Raw genomic sequence first — 22,143 nt, forward strand, 5'->3', positions numbered from 1 at the left:
ATATATATATACACACACATATATATACACACATTATATATATATATATATATATATACACACATTATATATACACACATTATATATATATATATATATATATATATGTGTGTGTGTGTGTGTGTGTGTGTGTCCAGAAGTAATAGTGTAACAGACCTTTTCAGTGAGGGCACCCCATGCCTCCCTGAGGGCCCGCTGCTCCTCACTCAGTTTAGGGCTTCGTCTCATTGCGGTCAGCAAAGGAGCGATCGGACGTCGCTGCTCATTAAAGGATACCAGAAATGTCTGAAACACCTGAGAAGCACAAAATGTAATCTTTGGTGCTACCCATATTAGCTTTACTCAAACCACTTCCTGAAAAATAAAGAAAATTACAAAGCAAACTAATTTTATGTGTTCAGGTCAGGTTGCTCATGGTAGAAAAATGTGCAACATTGATTTTATGAAATGTAGTTTGTAGTTGAGACACATTGATGTTAGTCATCCTATTGGTCTCACATGCAAAATCATAATCATATGTTTGATTTCTGGGTTCACACTGATGAAGATGTAGTAAGAAGTCAGTCCTGTATCGGTCCTAAGGGTCAGCAATGCTGGTGCTTATCTCCAGATACTGAAGAATGAAGCAGATGAGAGTCTATGACTCCCCATGGATGGGACGGCACTCTAATGTAGGTTACTTCCCAAGTCACAAACTAAATCCTATAGAGCTCCTGAAGCTCACTGGTGCCTGGTCCATGAACACAGTGCGACCACGTGAGAGGTGTGATATCACATCGCACTCACTCAGCAGTGGAAGCAATTAATTGTTGTACAAAGGTACACAAATCAATGAAAATATGTAAGGACAAAATAATGAAAGAGCACAGAACATTATAAGAATAATGACTGTACTGTTTAAATGTAAGACAATCTTGTTACTGATAATGATGTGGAATTGATGCCTGATGACTTGGCGGTCTGTGTAGGAAATGACAAAACAAATGGATTTGTTTTGTCTGTCAAAATATGTAATTCCTTTTCTAAAGAGCAGACATTACAAGAATCATCGTCCTTCAGTTCCTTTACGGATATGAACCATGGCCATGGATGTAAACAAGGAAGTAATGGACTGACATGAATGAATTGATGCACTTTTATCATGAACACATGAGCCGGCTCTGCACGTCCAGCTGTCTGCCCAATCGGCGTGCGGCGCGCCAAAGATCAGCGCATCATGTGGACTATAACCCATGTGGTGGATGTGGCATTTGGCTCGCGGGCCGTTTAAATGATCGGACGGATATTTTCACCAGGCAGCCTGGCTGATGGTGTCTGCAGTGTGCACTGAGGAGCAGGTGAAAGCATTCCAAAGGTGATATGCGTTTTTACTTTTTGCCATGTCAGGAGAGCCTACCAACACATGTGCATCACGGTGGCGGGTTGAGAGGAGATGTTCTTCATGGCATGATATGTGTGTTCTCCAGCTGTGAGTAGTGATGACACAGCACTCAGGTGCAGCTGTGGCTGCATGGTCATTGCCGGGCACGATGAGACATGGTTGGGGGTGATCCAAAGGTGATCTAGTTTGTTTTTATTTCCCCCCATGTCTTCATCATTTGCAGACATGCATGACACACTGTGCCTTGTACATGGGTGACTGGAGCAAATGTGACATGGCGGTTGCCATGTGGACCGGCGTAAGCCGCAGGAATGCAGTCACTGGCCATGGTCAGCTCCCTCCCTGCTTGATTTCGAATGACATCCAACCCATGACGTGATTACATGTCACCCAGGATTCCCTGACAAGTACATAACTGTAGCGGGTGTGAGCGGGTGTGAGCATCACAGAGGAGCAACACGCCCACCTGTCCAGAGCAGCAAAGTGCTCACCAGCATGAAAAGCCAGCACAAAAGTAGAGCACAGATGACCATTTTGAGTTGGCTGTGCAAATGGCCCTGCATTTTCTAAGTGCCCTGTGGGTGGTGTTGGATGTTCATGGGTGGCAGCTGGACTCCAGCCAAGAGTGGTTCAACTGGGCACTCCCCCGCCATTCGGCTGCTGGTGTGAAGGCTGCCTCAATTGCACCATTTGGCCAGGGTTCAACGTGGCCAATGATTTCATGCAGCTCCTCAGCCCCGGATTGATTGAATCTACCTGTGTTTGACATGCCATGCGAATGTTTTGAGCACAATCATATGGCAGTGCGACATCATCTTGTCCACCATTCGAGTGGGTTTCTGGCACAAGTGACACGCGAATGTAGAGTGCATGTGGCCGAAAGGTTGTGACAACTGCTGTACGTGGCGTTCAAGGTGGCTCCAATTTTTCACAAGAGGAAAAGAAATTAAACCTAGGTCTATAAATTGCTAGCTGTTTGAGCTACACTCTGATAGTCAACTCAACTTTGAGAGCATGCGGTGGTGTTGCATGTCACCACATCCACTACACCATGGGCCAGTCCTGGTTCTTGGATGGCAACCATCCATACAGACACAGCCCATCAATCCCCACCTCTTGAACAAAACATAATTAACTATATTCCACTGCCAGATGAAATTTGGATGTCCATTTCGCCTTCTTCAGCCGGTTCTCAACACTGAAGCACTTACGTGCTGGATCATACACAGAGAAATGCAGCATGTGCAGCTTTTGCTAAAGCTTATAGTTAGGGCTGGATCAGGTGACCCTGAACCATCCCTTAGTTATGCTGCTATAGACGTAGACTGCTGGGGGGTTCCCATGATGCACTGTTTCTTTGTCTTTTTTCTCTGTATGCACCACTCTGCATTTAATCATTAGTGATCGATCTCTGCTCCCCTCCACAGCATGTCTTTTTCCTGGTTCTCTCCCTCAGCCCCAACCAGTCCCAGCAGAAGACTGCCCCTCCCTGAGCCTGGTTCTGCTGGAGGTTTCTTCCTGTTAAAAGGGAGTTTTTCCTTCCCACTGTAGCCAAGTGCTTGCTCACAGGGGGTCGTTTTGACCGTTGGGGTTTTACATAATTATTGTATGGCCTTGCCTTACAATATAAAGCGCCTTGGGGCAACTGTTTGTTGTGATTTGGCGCTATATAAAAAAATTGATTGAAAATTGATTGATTGATGTGATTAAAATCTCTCTGCAAGTAATCACTCATTTGACATAAGCCCTGTTTACACATAGACGGGTTTGTCGGCGGGTAGTACGTAGACCGAAGTTCGCGGTAGTTCCGACTGTTTTTGCGGTGGAAAGGGGTGGAGCATTTCGCCAGCATTTTGACCGCCGTACTATCCGCAAATACGCGGATAAAACGCTGCTAAATCCATCGAATAAAGCTGTGTTTTGACGCCGTAGCATCCGGCACACGTCAGACAACGGGGATTAATACCCAGTTCTATCTTTTACAATCGCAGGTTAAGACGCGCGTGAGAACGGCGGTGTTCTGCTGCTGCCGATAATGCCCTGTGTACCGCTGGTTAATACCCAGGTTTTTATCCAGGCAAATCCTGCATTACTCCAGGATCTTTTGCATATAGGCACCGCCCCCAGAGTATAATAGGCTGAAGCGGCAAGAATATATGCCTCTGTCACTGCAGGGGGAGGGAGATCATCCTCAGCCTTTTCTTCTCCTCCATTCCCCCTCCTCAACGTGTTGCTCTGTTTCCACCACAGTCCTCCCCTCTGCTTCTGAACCAGACCTCTTGGTTTCGTCCTTCTTACCTAAGTCCTTGCCGCTGCCAACTTTCTTTTAGGAGGCATACTGGAGCTTCTCTGAAAAAATATCTGGAGCTGGCCGCGAGTGAGAGGCCTGCATGCAGCGCGCTAGCGTTTTTATACTGACCGCCGTCCATCGGCCGTTTGGAACGCCATTTTAACCGGGAGGTGGCGTTTAGAACGGCGTACTGTCCGCTAGCGCCGCCGTTTTGTCTGCCTCTGTCACCGCTTAAAACGCCGTTGAGGACATCGATGTGGGCACTATCGCCGTTTTACACGCTGTTGGTTAGGGATACAATGCCGGCCGCCAATTATGGTGGTGTAAACTGCGGCTCTACAGGAAGGGGCAGGATGAAACGGCGATTAAAAAGTATCAAACGCCGTTGTTCGCGTTGTCTCCGTCGTCACGCGAATTCTTCAGGAGCGCTCCCGGAATTATTCGACATGTTGAATAATTTTTTCGACGATTCCCGGTAAAGCCGGAACTAAGCCACGCCCCCTAGTGCCGGCGTTAACAACGGCGTTTGATCCTTAAGATGGCCAAAAACTCTTCCGGGACGCTTCCGGGAGCTCTTACCATCTATGTGTAAACGGGGCTATAGTCACTGCACAGGTACCAAAGGATCCACCAAACAGGCCAAGTACCAAAAACATTGCTATTTACTGATAATATCAGTAAATAGCAACTGAGCAGCACAGTGAACAAGCGGTTTGCATGCTTTCCATCCAAACAGAATGTCCCCAGATCAAAGCCAATTGTGTCCCATTGTCAAAGTACATATTGCGTTTCATCAGGAAGGGTGTCCACTGCAAAAATGTCAAAGGAACAGGTAGCTCTGTGTTGGATCTGCAGTGGCAGCCTCACATAACACAGGACAGCCAACAAAAACATTTGTATTAGTGAATATTAATTATTAAGGCTTGTGCAAACTCATTCAGAGATGTAAAACATTCACGTACGTTGTATCTTTCAGAATAACTTTCTCCTTCTGTAGAGTTCCAGCCCTCCAGCAGCTCATCATAGGCCTGAACCAACCAGCAGGTTACCTCTTTTATCTTCTGCTCATGTGTTGCCTACAGCACAGAAAAAAAAAATGTTATTGTCCGTAAATGAACAAATAAGCTCAGAAATGAACAATTTCATCATTATTTGGCCGCTGTACAGTGACTAAACAGGACTTTCTGGATCTAATTTGGGAAATGGGTGTTGAATTACACTGAAAGCATTTAGGGCACTGAATAAGTGTGTGAGGGAGTGGTGTTGATTTTATTTATGAGATTTTGGAAACTAGCATTATGATGTGCATGATATAGCAGAAAGTTTCAACTCAGGCATTCACTTTGCTGTATGATGGGGCAACTGGAGGCAAGGTTGGAGGTATACGAGGTCTATTAGAAAAGTATCCGACCTTATTATTTTTTTCAAAAACCATATGGATTTGAATCATGTGTGATTACATCAGACATGCTTGAACCCTCGTGGGCATGCGAGAGTTTTTTCACGCCTGTCGGTTACGTCATTCGCCTGTGGGCAGTCTTTGAGTGAGGAGTCGCCCACTGTCTCGTCGTTTTTTTCATTGTTTAGGAATGGCTCACAGACTGCTGCTTTGTTTGATCAAAATTTTTTCAAAACTCTAAGGCACAACTGAGTGGACACCATTCGATAAATTCAGCTGGTTTTTGGTAAAAATTTTAATGGTCGATGAGAGATTTTGGTCTGGTAATGTCGCCGTAAGGACAGCCCACGGCGCCTGACGGCGATCTGCGCTTCGAGGCGGCAGCGTCTCGCCGTTTCAAGTTGAAAACTTCCACATTTCAGGCTCTGTTGACCCAGGAAGTCGTCAGAGAACAGAGAACTTTCAGAAGAAGTCGGCATGAGGAGTTTATTCGGACATTCCATTGTTAACGGACATTTTGTAATGAAAGAACGTGCGGGCAGAGTCGCATGTCGGGCCGGACCCGACCGCGGGGGGTCGCGACAGGAAAAACACCTCCGTTGGAAACCTTAACGGGCAAGTTGGAACATGCCCAAGCTGTTAAACAATTTCTCAGTTACTCACTTGTTGAAAGCCATCAAAAGCTGCCTGAATTTTACAAATGGTTTTCAACTGAGGTGTTTTTCCTGTCGCGGCGCACACAGATTCGCTGAGTCGTCATGGAAACGACTCGGCAAATTTACGTGGACGTTTTTCATTAAAAAATTTTGATAAAGTAACGCGCGTCGTCTCGAGCAGCGTGTGAAACAAAGGAATTCAGCCGAGAGGGCGGGACCACATCTCACTCAAGGCCTGCCCACAGGGAAATGACATCACCGACACGCGTGAAAAAACTCACGCATGCGCACAAGGGTTCAAGCATGATTGGTGGAATCGCACGTCATTCAAATCCATATAGTTAAAAAAAAAATAAAAGGGTCAGTTTATTGTCTAATAGACCTCGTATCTAGGTTAGGGTAATCTATGGGAAATCTCCTGCCTCAATGACTGATCTGGCATCAATACAATTACTGACTTTTTCACTGGGACTCTAAGCTACACCTCATCTCTTAAACTATCCTATCATTGTGAACGTTGCACGATGTGTGGTTGTTTAGCTCCAGCATTTACATGCCACTGTATGTTGTGTCAATTTTGTGTTGTGCATTTTGTTTTGTTATGTTAGTATGGCCAAAGCAAATAGTCACCCCACTGACTCTGGTCTGCTTGAGGCTTCTTCCTATAATTAGAAAACACTGAAGGAGCGTTTCCTTGTTGCTGTCACCAGTGTGCTTGCTTATAGAGTAGTTTAGGTCTAGACTAGTGTGTCTCAAACTTTTTCAGAGCAAGAACCACTTAATCAAAAATAAATAAATAAAAATCATGCATATGATCTAACTCCACAAATATCCAAAAACAATGGAACTACTAAACAATCCAACAGCACATTACAAATTACTACCTAATGTTGACAGCTTTACAAATAGTTTTGTTGTTTCATTCACATATCTATTAGACTTTGGAGATGTGTAAACATTCTGAGAATCACTTCTAAGTTCTAATATGACATTGATTTAAAATGTGATGTTATACCATCATACTCATGGACCACTAGGGGTTGCTCATGGACACACCACTCTTAGGGCCCCTTCACACATAACACAATTGAAGCTGACTACCGCACGAAGGAGAAATTGCACGCCATTCGTGAAAAATCGGAGCCACCTCAAAGGCCTTGTACACCTGTCTTTACAACCATTCGTGCACACAAGCAGCCGAAAGACGCATGTTCATTCGACTCCCCTCTTAGCAGGTGTCAGCCAAATCCCAGGTGTCACACATGAACATCTAACTTTGCTTGCTGCACACTTAGAAAAGGCGGGGCTATTTGCACACATGGTACGATAGTAGACAGCAGGCGACCACATTTGAACTGTCTGTGAAAACCATGAGTGTGGCATGACATAGCAACACACATGGGTGTAACTGTACCACTCTCCCCCTGCCCCCCCCCCCCCCACACACACACACACTCACACACAAATGGCATTGGAGTTTGTCGTTGTTGTCCACCCCCCAACACAAATGGCTTGTGGGGTGTGTCTTCATCATTGTCCCATCGCCCCCACCCCCTCTCCACCAACACACACACACCATGAATCCAACATTGTCAGCTGTGGCTGAAGGTCCCGGAGTGCGGTCTCTGTCCAGCAAAGTGCACTGCTGGACCAGCTGACAGCTGTGTCCTGCAACTCAGCTAGAGAACATGCAGTGCACGTGTGTGCGGATGCTCACGCCCTCATGAGGACCAGCCAGCAGCTGAGCGCGCAGCACAGTGTGAAGCTGCCCAGCTGGCTGATGTCAATTCCACCACATAAATTTTAGTTTACATGGCAGACAGAAATAGTTAAAATTAAATAAAACATATAAGGGTAAAGGCGTGAACTCATTCTTGTGTGATCACTTTGCTCATATGCATTGCTGCAGACATACAGCACCTGTCAGCTGGACATAACCCTGCATGCAAGGTGTTAAATTCTAAACACAGAGATCAGACAGATGCCTGACAAACAAATAATAATACATACATAACACTGAAATCACAGGACAAAGCAACAGAAAGTGAGCCTTTTTGTTATGTGAGCTGCGAGGTCTGTTGACAGAGGTGGGCATGTCCCCCTTCGACATGCAGCTGTTCAGATATCTGTGCTCGCAAGTCATAGCTTGGGAACACCTGCACTGGCTTGTAGGATATTTAGTGGCATAACTACAGCGTGAAGAGCAGACGTCGGCATGCTGTCCTCGCGTGAAAATAAACTAAAATGCATATTGCTTCAGCTGACCATTGCATAAGTGCACCGCAACGCCGGTGAATATAGTGCCATGCCGGAAATCAGCTCACGGGAAGCCCCCGCAAGCCGCGTGTCACTGTGGGATTTCCCCACATTGAAATAGTTAAAACACATATCACATTTCAACCTGGTCTCACAGCAAGTCGTGCTTCAGCAGCATGAAATATACATTAATCTATTGGTTCGTGATATTGTGACGAAAAGCTCCTCATTTTTGGCACGGCAGCACAAATTCATTTTCATTCATTCTGTGATGGCTGCATGAAATTAACCCCTTAATGCCCATCATCGCATATATGCTACAGTCTCTGACTCAAATATGCAACTTACCAAATTGACCTGTATGCCCGTTGTCGCAAATTTGCAACATACCGTCATTATTATTATAACATTATAGCATAAAGTCATTGCCAGAATACCCAATATTACTATCTAGTTTTTGTGCAAAAGTGAAATTAATAATCTCAACATTATTTACCATCTACTTAAAGGCAAAAACACACACAAAACCTTTTTCTTTATATACAGCTATATAAATTTGGGAGTTAAGGGGTTAAAAGTGAAGGGGGGGTCGGGGTGGTTATGGTTAGGGTGGGGGGAAGGAGTAAGATTAGGTTATGGTTAAGGTTGGGTTGGGGGTGGGAGTAGGGTTAGTGATAGTAAATGGTAAATGGACTGCATTTATATAGCGCTTTTCCATCTGAATCAGACGCTCAAAGCGCTTTACAATTATGCCTCACATTCACCCCGATGTCAGGGTGCTGCCATACAAAGCGCTCACTACACAATGGGAGCAATAGGGGATTAAAGGCCTTGCCCAAGGGCCCTTAGTGATTTTCCAGTCAGGTGGGGATTTGAACCCATGATCTTCTGGACTCCATCCATCACATCGCGGAGATTGCATCAGAATTTTGGCTCTCTGTTGGGACTGTTTACACAGAGACTGCTACCTGCTGCTTTGGACTTGAACTAACAGTCTTTTTCAAGACTTTTTTACTTTTTTTACTTTTTTACCTTTTTACTTTTTTTTTTTTACTTTTTACTGTGCTCCAACGCCTAAGGAAGACCTCTAACGGTCGAAACATCGCGACGGAGCACTTTTATCAGCTAACTTTCATCAGCGTTGGCAAGCTAACTAGCTTGCTAACGCTTTCGTTTTTATTTTGCCTGTGCTGCTTCATGGCCTGTGTGGTGCCTTGATTGGGGCACTCCTTCTGCTGAATCACCTCTAAATTATTTACACATTATTCACTTTGTGTGTTTTTAGGAATCCGCTAGGTTGCGTAGCTACTAGCTCTTAGCCGATTTAGCATGGCGGCTTCTCCTGTCTCTCCCGTACTTTTCTGCTCTGGGTGTGAAATGTTTAGTTATTCCTCGGCCTCCTTTAGCAGTAACGGTACTTGTAATAAGTGCAGCTTATTCGTAGCTTTGGAGGCCAGGCTGGGCGAATTGGAGACTCGGCTCCGCACCGTGGAAAATTCTACAGCTAGCCAGGCCCCTGTAGTCGGTGCGGACCAAGGTAGCTTAGCCGCCGTTAGTTCCCTCCTGGCAGATCCCGGGCAGTCGGGAAAGCAGGCTGACTGGGTGACTGTGAGGAGGAAGCGTAGCCCTAAACAGAAGCCCCGTGTACACCGTCAACCCGTTCACATCTCTAACTGTTTTTCCCCACTCGACGATACACTCGCCGAGGATCAAACTCTGGTTATTGGCGACTCTGTTTTGAGAAATGTGACGTTAGCGACACCAGCGACCATTGTCAATTGTCTTCCGGGGGCCAGAGCAGGCGACATCGAAGGACATTTGAAATTGCTGGCTAAGGCTAAGCGTAAATTTGGTAAGATTGTAATTCACGTCGGCAGTAATGACACTCGGTTACGCCAATCGGAGGTCACTAAAATTAACATTAAATCGGTGTGTAACTTTGCAAAAACAATGTCGGACTCTGTTGTTTTCTCTGGGCCCCTCCCCAATCAGACCGGGAGTGACATGTTTAGCCGCATGTTCTCCTTGAATTGCTGGCTGTCTGAGTGGTGTCCAAAAAATGAGGTGGGCTTCATTGATAATTGGCAAAGCTTCTGGGGAAAACCTGGTCTTGTTAGGAGAGACGGCATCCATCCCACTTTAGATGGAGCAACTCTCATTTCTAGAAATCTGGCCAATTTTCTTGGATCCTCCAAACTGTGACTGTCCAGCGTTGGGACCAGGAGGCAGAGCTGTGGTCTTATACACCTCTCTGCAGCTTCTCTCCCCCTGCCATCCCCTCATTGCCCCATCCCCGTAGAGACGGTGCCTGCTCCCAGACCACCAATAACCAGCAAAAATCTATTTAAGCATAAAAATTCAAAAAGAAAAAAGAATATAGCACCTTCAATTGCACCACAGACTAAAACAGTTAAATGTGGTCTATTAAACATTAGGTCTCTCTCTTCTAAGTCCCTGTTGGTAAATGATATAATAATTGATCAACGTATTGATTTATTCTGCCTAACAGAAACCTGGTTACAGCAGGATGAATATGTTAGTTTAAATGAGTCAACGCCCCCGAGTCACACTAACTGTCAGAATGCTCGTAGCACGGGCCGTGGCGGAGGATTAGCAGCAATCTTCCATTCCAGCTTATTAATTAATCAAAAACCTAGACAGAGCTTTAATTCATTTGAAAGCTTGTCTCTTAGTCTTGTCCATCCAAATTGGAAGTCCCAAAAACCAGTTTTATTTGTTATTATCTATCGTCCACCCTGGTCGTTACTGTGAGTTTCTCTGTGAATTTTCAGACCTTTTGTCTGACTTAGTGCTTAGCTCAGATAAGATAATTATAGTGGGCGATTTTAACATCCACACAGATGCTGAGAATGACAGCCTCAACACTGCATTTAATCTATTATTAGACTCTATCGGCTTTGCTCAAAAAGTAAATGAGTCCACCCACCACTTTAATCATATCTTAGATCTTGTTCTGACTTATGGTATGGAAATAGAAGACTTAACAGTATTCCCTGAAAACTCCCTTCTGTCTGATCATTTTTTAATAACATTTACATTTACCCTGATGGACTACCCTGCAGTGGGGAATAAGTTTCATTACACTAGAAGTCTTTCAGAAAGCGCTGTAACTAGGTTTAAGGATATGATTCCTTCTTTATGTTCTCTAATGTCATATACCAACACAGAGCAGAGTAGCTACCTAAACTCTGTAAGGGAGTTGGAGTATCTCGTCAATAGTTTTACATCCTCTTTGAAGACAACTTTGGATGCTGTAGCTCCTCTGAAAAAGAGAGCTTTAAATCAGAAGTGTCTGACTCCGTGGTATAACTCACAAACTCGTAGCTTAAAGCAGATAACCCGTAAGTTGGAGAGGAAATGGCGTCTCACTAATTTAGAAGATCTTCACTTAGCCTGGAAAAAGAGTTTGTTGCTCTATAAAAAAGCCCTCCGTAAAGCTAGGACATCTTTCTACTCATCACTAATTGAAGAAAATAAGAATAACCCCAGGTTTCTTTTCAGCACTGTAGCCAGGCTGACAAAGAGTCAGAGCTCTATTGAGCTGAGTATTCCATTAACTTTAACTAGTAATGACTTCATGACTTTCTTTGCTAACAAAATTTTGACTATTAGAGAAAAAATTACTCATAACCATCCCAAAGATGTATCGTTATCTTTGGCTGCTTTCAGTGATGCCGGTATTTGGTTAGACTCTTTCTCTCCGATTGTTCTGTCTGAGTTATTTTCATTAGTTACTTCATCCAAACCATCAACATGTTTATTAGACCCCATTCCTGCCAGGCTGCTCAAGGAAGTCCTACCATTATTTAATGCTTCAATCTTAAATATGATCAATCTATCTTTGTTAGTTGGTTATGTACCACAGGCCTTTAAGGTGGCAGTAATTAAACCATTGCTTAAAAAGCCATCACTTGACCCAGCTATCTTAGCTAATTATAAGCCAATCTCCAACCTTCCTTTTCTCTCAAAGATTCTTGAGAGGGTAGTTGTAAAACAGCTAACTGATCACCTGCAGAGGAATGGTCTATTTGAAGAGTTTCAGTCAGGTTTTAGAATTCATCATAGTACAGAAACAGCATTAGTGAAGGTTACAAATGATCTTCTTATGGCTTCGGACAGTGGACTTATCTCTGTGCTTGTTCTGTTGGACCTCAGTGCTGCTTTTGATACTGTTGACCATAAAATTTTATTACAGAGATTAGAGCATGTCATAGGTATTAAAGGCACTGCGCTGCGGTGGTTTGAATCATATTTGTCTAATAGATTACAGTTTGTTCATGTAAATGGGGAATCTTCTTCACAGACTAAAGTTAATTATGGAGTTCCACAAGGTTCTGTGCTAGGACCAATTTTATTCACTTTATACATGCTTCCCTTAGGCAGCATTATTAGACGGTATTGCTTAAATTTTCATTGTTACGCAGATGATACCCAGCTTTATCTATCCATGAAGCCAGAGGATACACACCAATTAGCTAAACTGCAGGATTGTCTTACAGACATAAAGACATGGATGACCTCTAATTTCCTGCTTTTAAACTCAGATAAAACTGAAGTTATTGTACTTGGCCCCACAAATCTTAGAAGCATGGTGTCTAACCAGATCGTTACTCTGGATGGCATTTCCCTGATCTCTAGTAATACTGTGAGAAATCTTGGAGTCATTTTTGATCAGGATATGTCATTCAAAGCGCATATTAAACAAATATGTAGGACTGCCTTTTTGCATTTACGCAATATCTCTAAAATCAGAAAGGTCTTGTCTCAGAGTGATGCTGAAAAACTAATTCATGCATTTATTTCCTCTAGGCTGGACTATTGTAATTCATTATTATCAGGTTGTCCTAAAAGTTCCCTAAAAAGCCTTCAGTTGGTTCAGAATGCTGCAGCTAGAGTACTGACGGGGACTAGCAGGAGAGAGCATATCTCACCCGTGTTGGCCTCTCTTCATTGGCTTCCTGTTAATTCTAGAATAGAATTTAAAATTCTTCTTCTTTCTTATAAGGTTTTGAATAATCAGGTCCCATCTTATCTTAGGGACCTCGTAGTACCATATTACCCCATTAGAGCGCTTCGCTCTCAGACTGCAGGCTTACTTGTAGTTCCTAGGGTTTGTAAGAGTAGAATGGGAGGCAGAGCCTTCAGCTTTCAGGCTCCTCTCCTGTGGAACCAGCTCCCAATTCAGATCAGGGAGACAGATACCCTCTCTACTTTTAAGATTAGGCTTAAAACTTTCCTTTTCGCTAAGGCTTATAGTTAGGGCTGGATCGGGTGACCCTGGACCATCCCTTGGTTATGCTGCTTTAGACGTAGATTGTGGGGGGGTTCCCATGATGCACTGTTTCTTTCTCTTTTTGCTCCGTATGCATCACTCTGCATTTAATCATTAGTGATCGATCTCTGCCCCCCTTCACGGCATGTCTTTTTCCTGTTTTTTTCCCTCAGCCCCAACCAGTCTCAGCAGAAGACTGCCGCTCCCTGAGCCTGGTTCTGCTGGAGGTTTCTTCCTGTTAAAAGGGAGTTTTTCCTTCCCACTGTGGCCAAGTGCTTGCTCATAGGGGGTCGTTTTGACCGTTGGGGTTTTTCATAATTATTGTATGGCCTTGCCTTACAATATGGAGTGCCTTGGGGCAACTGTTTGTTGTGATTTGGCGCTATATAAGAAAAAAGTTGATTGATTGATTGATTGATTGACTCAAGCCCAGTGAGTGAGTTAAAAAAGCTCCGTCATGAAAATTTGACTCATTTCGTCAGGGGAGCACGAAAAAAAAAACAAAAAAAAACACGTGAGACTGGACTACACATTTGCAGCGGATCACTGCACACTGGACATGACATGCCGGCTGCATGTGCTCACGATGGGAACGCTGGCTCTTTAAGTATTAGTAAGGTTTGTACTTCATGGCCACAGTGAATTTTTTTTTTTTTTTTTTAATCTGGGAAAAAGTAATGCAAACACATAAAAAATTATGTCAATAGAGCAGTGAACACAGTGTTAAACATGTTTAAACTGCAAAGGAATATCTTTCCTGTCAGTAATATCTATGATACAGTGTTTAAAACAAACCATTGGCAGCTGCAGTTCCAAAATAGTTCCTTCAGTAAGCAAGCCTCTGCACGTCAGATCTCATAACACCATTGCCTAACAGCTCAAAGGTACAAACGTATGACACATATTTCTGAAATCTGTAGAATCTGCTTGTTCTATTGATATGTAATGTTCATTTGTATGTAAAACCGATCTCTCTGTATGCTGTGTCTAAAACCAGTGAAAATGCAACCACTGCAGTAGTCACAAATACTGTAGGATATGCCATTTTTCCTCAAAATAAGCTGGTGTGAAAGGTTTCATTAAGATCTGCTGACCCTGACTTTCCACCTCATGGCTGATTTTCTCAGTCAGCAGCTCTTAAATGCCACAAACTCACTGTGCTTGACTTGGGCATGATTTTACTGGTCTATGGTCATTTTCTGTTTCAGCAAGATGTCAAAGTACCAGCACAGGACTTGACTAAACCTTGTTTTTAGACCACCATGCCCATGGGCACCAGTTATGAGACTTTGTTTATTCAGGTAATTAATTATTTTTTTGTCTCCTTCCATGTTATTTGCCACCTCGCAGATTACCTTCATTCTTTGAGTGAACATGTTCCATAAAGCTCCTGCAGTGTCTCTGTGTTTTTCCTCTCAGTACTTAGAGCATTGCACAAGTCTTTCTGTACTGTTTGTGTTGGTGTCTCCTTCGTTTTACTTTCAGATCAATGCCAAAATAATCCAGCTCGCTTTCATGTTATTCTTTCACATTTGTATCTTTTTTCCACAGCATATTTAATGTTTCTTCTTGCATCCGCTTAGTGATCATAGTTGTTTTTGTAAAAATGTGTTTTTTGATTGTCGGAGGACACACTCACACAGAGAACTGTGCTAACCACTAAGCCAGTATACTGCCTGATCTTAGTTTTATATTACTTCCTTGTTATTCTGGCCCATTATTGCAATCCATTGTTCCATCCTGGGGGCAGCACGGTGGCTTAGTGGTTAGCACTGTTGCCTCACAGCGAGAAGGTCGTGGGTTCAATTCCCGTGGCCTTTCTGTGTGGAGTTTGCATGTTCTCCCCGTGTTTGCGTGGGTTTCCTCCGGGTGCTTCGGTTTCCTCCCACATCCAAAGACATGCGGGTTGGGTGGATTGGAATCTTTAAATTGTCCGTAGGTGTGTGTGTGGGTGTGTCTGTGTTTGTTTGTCTCTTTGTGGCCCTGAGACAGACTGGCGTCCTGTCCTGGGTGTACCCCGCCTCGCGCTCTATGGCTGCTGGGATGGGCTCCAGCCCCCTGCGACCCTTAATTGGACTAAGCGGTTGAAGATGGATAGATGGATGTTCCATCCTGCGTTTTTGTGTTCTTCTAGTGTTCCCAGTGCCTCTAGTGAATATTGTCAATCCTTTAAGCCCCATCACACATAGCAAAAATGTGCAGGAACCATGCCAAAATGGCAAATATTGTCATAATCGGATGCAGTTTGGAGGAAAAGAGGTGTGGTCAGCCGTGTCAGAACGCATCCAGATTCCAAACCATGGACAACAGGTAGATGACAGAGACTGCCATCAGACGGTCATAAAAGGCACTGAAGACTGCCGATGTCCAAACGTCTGGATGACAAACACGGGACGGAGTGGGAGGGAGTGCTGTGTTCCTCCCTTTGCGCAGTTCCTGCCAGTACTGGACACTGGAGTACAACCATTGTATGGACCAGACTCACACCATATGTGTCAAAGCTGCGTCTGATGCATGGTGTAACTGTTTGGCCCACTGCCAGCAAACTTTCAGCAAAGGTGACCAGTGGCACGTGCGTACGTGCATCCCGCACGCATGCTTAGTGACTCATGCAGCCATTATGAACACACACACATACACAGCTGAGTGACAATTCCAGCCCAGCGCATGTGCGCGAGGTGCACACGTGCATGAGTGCACAGCACGCATGTGTGTTGGGTGCATGTGCACGAGTGCAGGGCGTGTGTGCATCCGTGCCACTGGACACCTTTGCTGAAAGTTTGCAGCAGTGTTAAACCATGCGTCAGATGCAGCCTTTCCAGTGAACTTTTAGATAGATAGATAGATAGATAGATAGATAGATAGATAGATAGATAGATAGATAGATAGATAGATAGATAGATAGATAGCTTTTATTATCATTGTCATTACAACAACGAGATTTCCGCACTCACATTCCACATACAACAGCAATTGATCTACAATTATTACTTGTTTACCGTAATAATGGCACATATCAGAATTAGGACAACACATATACATTTGACATTGTTTATGTGCACTAAATTTGAAACAGTCCAATTCCCAATTGAGGCGATGTGAGTGTGTTTGTAGCCGCTGCAACTGTCAAGTTGCGCCGCCTGACCAGCTTGGGAAGATGGAGGCCTGCCGCAGGGAGGGAGGGGCAGGAGTGGAGGAGATGCAACCACCCTCGTCGGAGTCCCAAGCACAATTATTTCTCACATCTTCATTCTCACATCTTCATTCATTCACAGCTTATTTCTTTTTTCTATTTTTGCTTATTTCAGGAGCACAACACAAGTCTGTACATTGTGATGTTGGTTGGATTATCACGTGGTTCTTTGCAGCACACAGCCACCTGGTGAGAGGCTATTCACCACAGGCAGTGGTATGGTTCCTGTGTGAGTTGCGCTGTCCTAATCCATGCTGGAAGTGAGTTTGATGTTTAATAACATTGTCACGGCCTGGGATACAGTTCCATGTCACACCTCCTACAGAGTTTAGATGGTGAGCAGGTAATAACATGTATATTACAGCGGTGAGGTCCATTCAGCTCCATGCCTGATGTGCGCTATGACGCATTACTGAGCATGAGACCACGGAGAGGCACAGTGGCACACGGTGCTTTCAAGTTGATTATGCACTGTTCACACCCACTATACATGATGAATATGTGTCACATACATGTTATTACTTATCAACATTTCCTTTGCCCTCCCTGGCTGGGGTCCAGTGGAGGTGGACAAATGTGGCACAACATGCCGGCAGGCTTTGCCTTGACCGATCGATCTCAGAGCTCAATCAACTGCAATCAGATCGTTTCAGATGCTGTTTTGATGAAATCAGAATATGTAGACTGCGATCAGATGACACAAAAACTGCATATAGACCGACGTCAGATGTGTGTGGTATCTCGATGGCGCCAAGACTGTTTTGATCATGTGTAGCACGCTCGGGACAGCTGAGTGAATGGGACCAAATATGTAGATGCTCATAGACTGCCGTCCACTGGTCTTCAGACCGCACCTCAATATTTCCCAATTGTGGCCAGATATGTCATTCAGTTCGGCTTCAATCGGCGTATATGTGATGGAGGTATTAGCTTTAACTGTTTTGACCGCTGCAAAGCTTTTTTTTAGACCTCTGAGGTTTTGTTTAATGATGACGGATGCTGTTGCTGATATTTTTGGACTGCCACTTAATACTGACCTTTGCTAAGACAACTGATAACCCACCTGTCAGTATGTTGCCTGGCCTTCTTTCAGAGTATCACCTGATGATCTGAGCCTCTGCGTTTAGTTCCTGTCTCAGCCTATTGTCTGTGCATTATGTCCTCAAAACAAATGCTTGAAACATTTAAAAAAATTAATGAATATACAATTGCACTATTTTTGAATTTCACACATAAAGACTACAGTGAGTGCAGGGTCTGTATGTGTACTTTCAGTGACAAAATTATATTAGAACTTTAGATCTTTCAAAATCTCTCCGGGGTTATTCCTCAAATCTAAAATCATGATTCCTTCATCTTTTTAGATACCACCTTACTCCAAGTAAGGGTCACAGGGAGCTGGAGCCTATCCCACAAATCATAGGCTGCCGGGAACGGGTAAACACTGGACAGGACACCAGTCTATCGCACGGCCACATATAGATAGACAAACACATTCACACCAGTTTCCAATCCACCTAACCTGCATGTCTTTGGATGTGGGAGGAAGCCGGAGTACCCGAAAGAATGCACGCAAACACAGGGAGAACATTATGCAGAGTGCAAGCATTGCATTTTGTATCCCCAGTTATACAGCTTCATGATGAAGTGGTATAGAGGAAGATTTTATTAAAAAGAAGACCTAAAAGATTAGCTACAAATTGCCAGAACGTGCATATCAGAATCAGAATCGCCTTTATTGTCATTGTAATTTACATTGCAATGAGATTTGAGTGCAACTCCAAAAGGTGCTTATCCGAGGTGCGAGTAATTATTCGCCAAATAAAATATAATAAAATAAAATTTAACAAATAAATTATCTAAATATATGTACAACTAAAAATAAAATGTGGAAAAAATATAAAATGTAAAACGAGAAATTATGTACAACTGTGAAATGATATTGCATGGGAAAATATTGCACATGGTTACAGATATTGCACAAGAAACTTTGAAAAGTGCAGATTAAAGTGGTTTGTTATTGTTCAGTGCAGTGATCGCTCTGGGCAGAAAGCTGACCTTGAGTCTGTTTGTCCTAGTTTTGATTGACCTATACCGCTAGCCCGAGGGTAGTAGGTTGAACAGGTGGTTGCTGGGGTGGGATGTGTCTTTGATCATGCTGGCTGCTCTGCTGAGGTAGTGAGAGTTGGCAATGTCCTCCAGGGTGGGCAGAGAGCAACCAGTGATCCCCTGGGCCGTGTTGATTACTCTCTGTAGTGCTCTCCTGTCTCTCGATGGTGGTTCTGTAGAACAACACCAGCAGCTTCTCCTCCAGATTGTTCCTCCTGAGCACCCTCAGGAAGTGGAGTCGCTGCTGGGCTTTCTTCACCACCACTGTGGTGTTGGCAGTCCAGGAGAGGTTGTCAGAGAGCTGCACTCCCAGGAACCTGGTGGAGCTGACCCTTTCCACACAGTCCCCATGGATGTAAAGTGAGGGTGGGTCAGCCCTACCCTTCCTGAAGTCCAGGTTTATTTAATTTGTTTTTGTGGTGTTCAGCAGCAGGTTGTTAGCTGAACATCACGCTGCCAGTTGGGTGACCTCGTCTCTGTAATCAGACTCATGCCCCCCCTGAACTGAGCCCAACCATGGTGGGATGCAAGCCTAGATTTGATCAGTTTTGGTGAAAGAAAATCCTTCTCCGCTCTACTCCACTATGACGCTAAGAGTGGTAAAACAAAATGCAAAATTTGCACTGTGCACAATTTCTCCAATTACAGCCACATAAATCTATAACGTCTTCTGGGTTGTGTGTGTGTCTTGGTGGCTTTCCTCACTCTTCTCCTTCTTGCACAGTCACTCAGTTTTTGAGAACTGTCTACTCCATGTGCAGATTTACCATAGAGTGCCATACTGTGTGTATTTGTAACTGATGTAAATAAAGTCCAAGACATATTCAGTGCCAGCTTCACTATCAGAGAGCCTCATCCATAACTACCACAAAGACTCCAAGCTGTCATTGATGTTAAAGGGGGCAACACACAGAATTAAGAACAGGAGTATGTAAACTTATGATCAGGGTTGTTTGGGTAGTTTCTGTTGTCATTATGATTTAAAAAGAGTAATCCCCCCATTATACTTAGTACAAATGAGCATGAGCCAAGCCGTGTAAAAACAACAACAACAAAAAAAACAGTACTGTTGCCACACCTGGGAGGAACTAAGAATTGTGGAGGGCAGCCGTTCAAAAACCCAGACTGTGTGCCGCCCCGCCATGACTGATTTGCGCATGTGCCATGCACATGAGCCTCTGAACACAGTACAAATGTACATGGCACACAGTAAATGTACCTGGACAGATGCCAGATTGCAGTAAGAATGATAGGAATGCACCTACAAGCCATATATGATTGTGGTCCAATTGCAGTTTAGCAGAATATCATCCAGCAGCACTCAAGGTGTACTCATGTTGCTTTCAGGCACATTCAGGACATTTTATGTGGCAGAAACATGGCGAATGTCAGAATGTCACTCACGAATTGTGTTTTCATGCCGTCTGATTGTCTAGAATGCAGTCAGACTGCGGTCAGACGGGGCTTTGAATGCCATTCGATAGTGGTTCCACCTCGAATATGCTACAACTGTTTTGAACATGTGCAAAACATTTAAGGTGGCCACATGGCTGTGCCCGAATGTTTAGACTGCTCTGAATATGCTGTCTGACATTTTCAAATGCACCTTGACACTCCCTTTGGACGCAATTCGGGCTCATCCGGCCTCTCGTGTGATGGGGGTGTGAGCACAGTTATATGACAATAAATGGCTTCACCAAACCACTAGCCATGAGTGAAAAAAATGGTTTTATGTGATCATTCATATTGGCCAAAAAAAAACAACAAAAAAAAAAACCAAATCTGGCAGAATATGTAAACTTTTGAGCACAACTGTATGTATCATTGAAGCCTGCAATAGTTTATCTCGAACAAATCGCCCAGAACTGCAGAGGGAAGGGTTAAAGAAAAACAACTTGTCCGGAAAGCCTTCATAGTATGTGGGTACCCACGATGGTCCCTGGACAAAGTGCAGAAGTCCCAGAGAACAAAGAGACCAGATAGACAGGAGACAGAGACAAGAAGAAGAGTGTCTCTCCCTTATTTAGCAGGAGTAGGGGAAAAACTACAAAGGATCTTCAGACAGCACAAAATCCCAGTTTACTTTAAACCTGTTAACACCTTGAGACAGAAATTAGTTCACCCTAAGGACAGGATCCCTAGTTACAAACAGAGCAATGTAGTGTATTCTATCAGATGTCAGAAAAACTGTAACAAACACTACATAGGTGAGACTAAGCAACCTTTACAAAAAAGGCTATACCAGCACCGCAGAGAGGGCACCAGTGGACCTCAGTCTGCAGTTCATCTCCACCTTAAAGACACTAACCACACGTTTGAAGACAAGGAAGTTAAAATCTTAGCCAGAGAGAAGAAATGGTTTGAGAGAATGGTGAAAGAGGCATTCATGTGAAACAGTTGAAACCCAGCCTTAATCGGGGAGAGGGTCTGAGACACGCTTTGTCCCCTGTTTACAATGGGATACTCAGATCAAAGCAGTTTCAGTCTTTTGTTCATGTTAATGAGTCATTCATGCCATCAGGAGAGGCATCAGTCCCATCGTAAGGAGGGACAGCTACCCTGTCATTAGGAGGGTGCCAACTAGAGCACAATAGGTGCTAATTAAAGCAATTGTTTAGTCACTAGCCAATAGCAGTCTGCCTCTCGGTAGGAGGCGCCTGGTTAGGTTTAAAACTCCAGCTTTTGTGGCTTCTGTTTGTTTTTCTCGACAAGGGTCAGACAGAAGTCAGACTACCAGAGCAAGAATTTTAGCTGAGGAAGTTTTTGGGCAATTCTACAGTAACGGAATTACAATCTGAGCTAATCTGTCATGGTTAGATGCCATATGTCCAGATTTTGCTGCTGTTATAATTCCGTTACCATAGAATTGCCCTTCTGCGATTTGAAGCGAAACATCCTCACGTCAAGCAACCTCAGTCCAGTCGAACATTCAAGCTTCTCTACTATAAATCGTGTCAGTCTATTTAAAATACCTTCATCTTGAGACCTTGATACACCCAAGCAATTTTGTACTGTGTTTCACATACGGTTGACATGTTATATTTACATCAACCTACGTCAATGTTGGGTCCAAGGCTTTACCTTAATTCTATTAATAATAATGATAATAATAATAAAAGTGTGTATATGATAATAATAACCTAAACAATTTATAAATACATTAAGACAGTAAATTAACATAAAAAATTGGAAATAAAAGAATTGAGTTCTTCTATAAACTGTTGAGGTCTAAGGTTCTATAAACATTCTGAACTCATCATAGAAACTTTGCATAATTTCTTACCACCCTTGAAAAATGTCATCTACCTATTTTATAAACACTACTCAATCTGGAGCCTGTGGATTCCCATGAGCAATACGCTAGTTAGATTATAATATAAATGTCTCCAATGTATTGATGTATGGTTGCAGACATGTTGTCAGAAACCAAAGCTGGCAGGAGCTTTGTTTGCAGTGATCTGTTGTGAGGTGTGAGGAAGGCAAGTGCACTAGGAGGTGACTGGAAAGAACCTGTGCCAACCAGCCACCAAATGATCCTTCTATTCATCCGATGGAAGGCAGAGCAA

The 22,143-nt window shown here is 43.7% G+C and overlaps 1 protein-coding gene across 1 annotated transcript in view; it reads right to left on the reverse strand.

Annotated features, from left to right (window-relative positions):
• The window catches only part of syne2b (spectrin repeat containing, nuclear envelope 2b), a 498,820-nt gene that overhangs the window by 426,375 nt on the left and 50,302 nt on the right, over nt 1–22,143 (reverse strand). The window contains 2 exon segments of the mRNA XM_034159894.1: nt 157–294; nt 4,634–4,747. Coding sequence (XP_034015785.1) covers nt 157–294; nt 4,634–4,747 — 252 coding nt within the window.

Source organism: Thalassophryne amazonica, chromosome 19, assembly GCF_902500255.1.
Source record: "Thalassophryne amazonica chromosome 19, fThaAma1.1, whole genome shotgun sequence".
NCBI lineage: Eukaryota > Metazoa > Chordata > Actinopteri > Batrachoidiformes > Batrachoididae > Thalassophryne > Thalassophryne amazonica.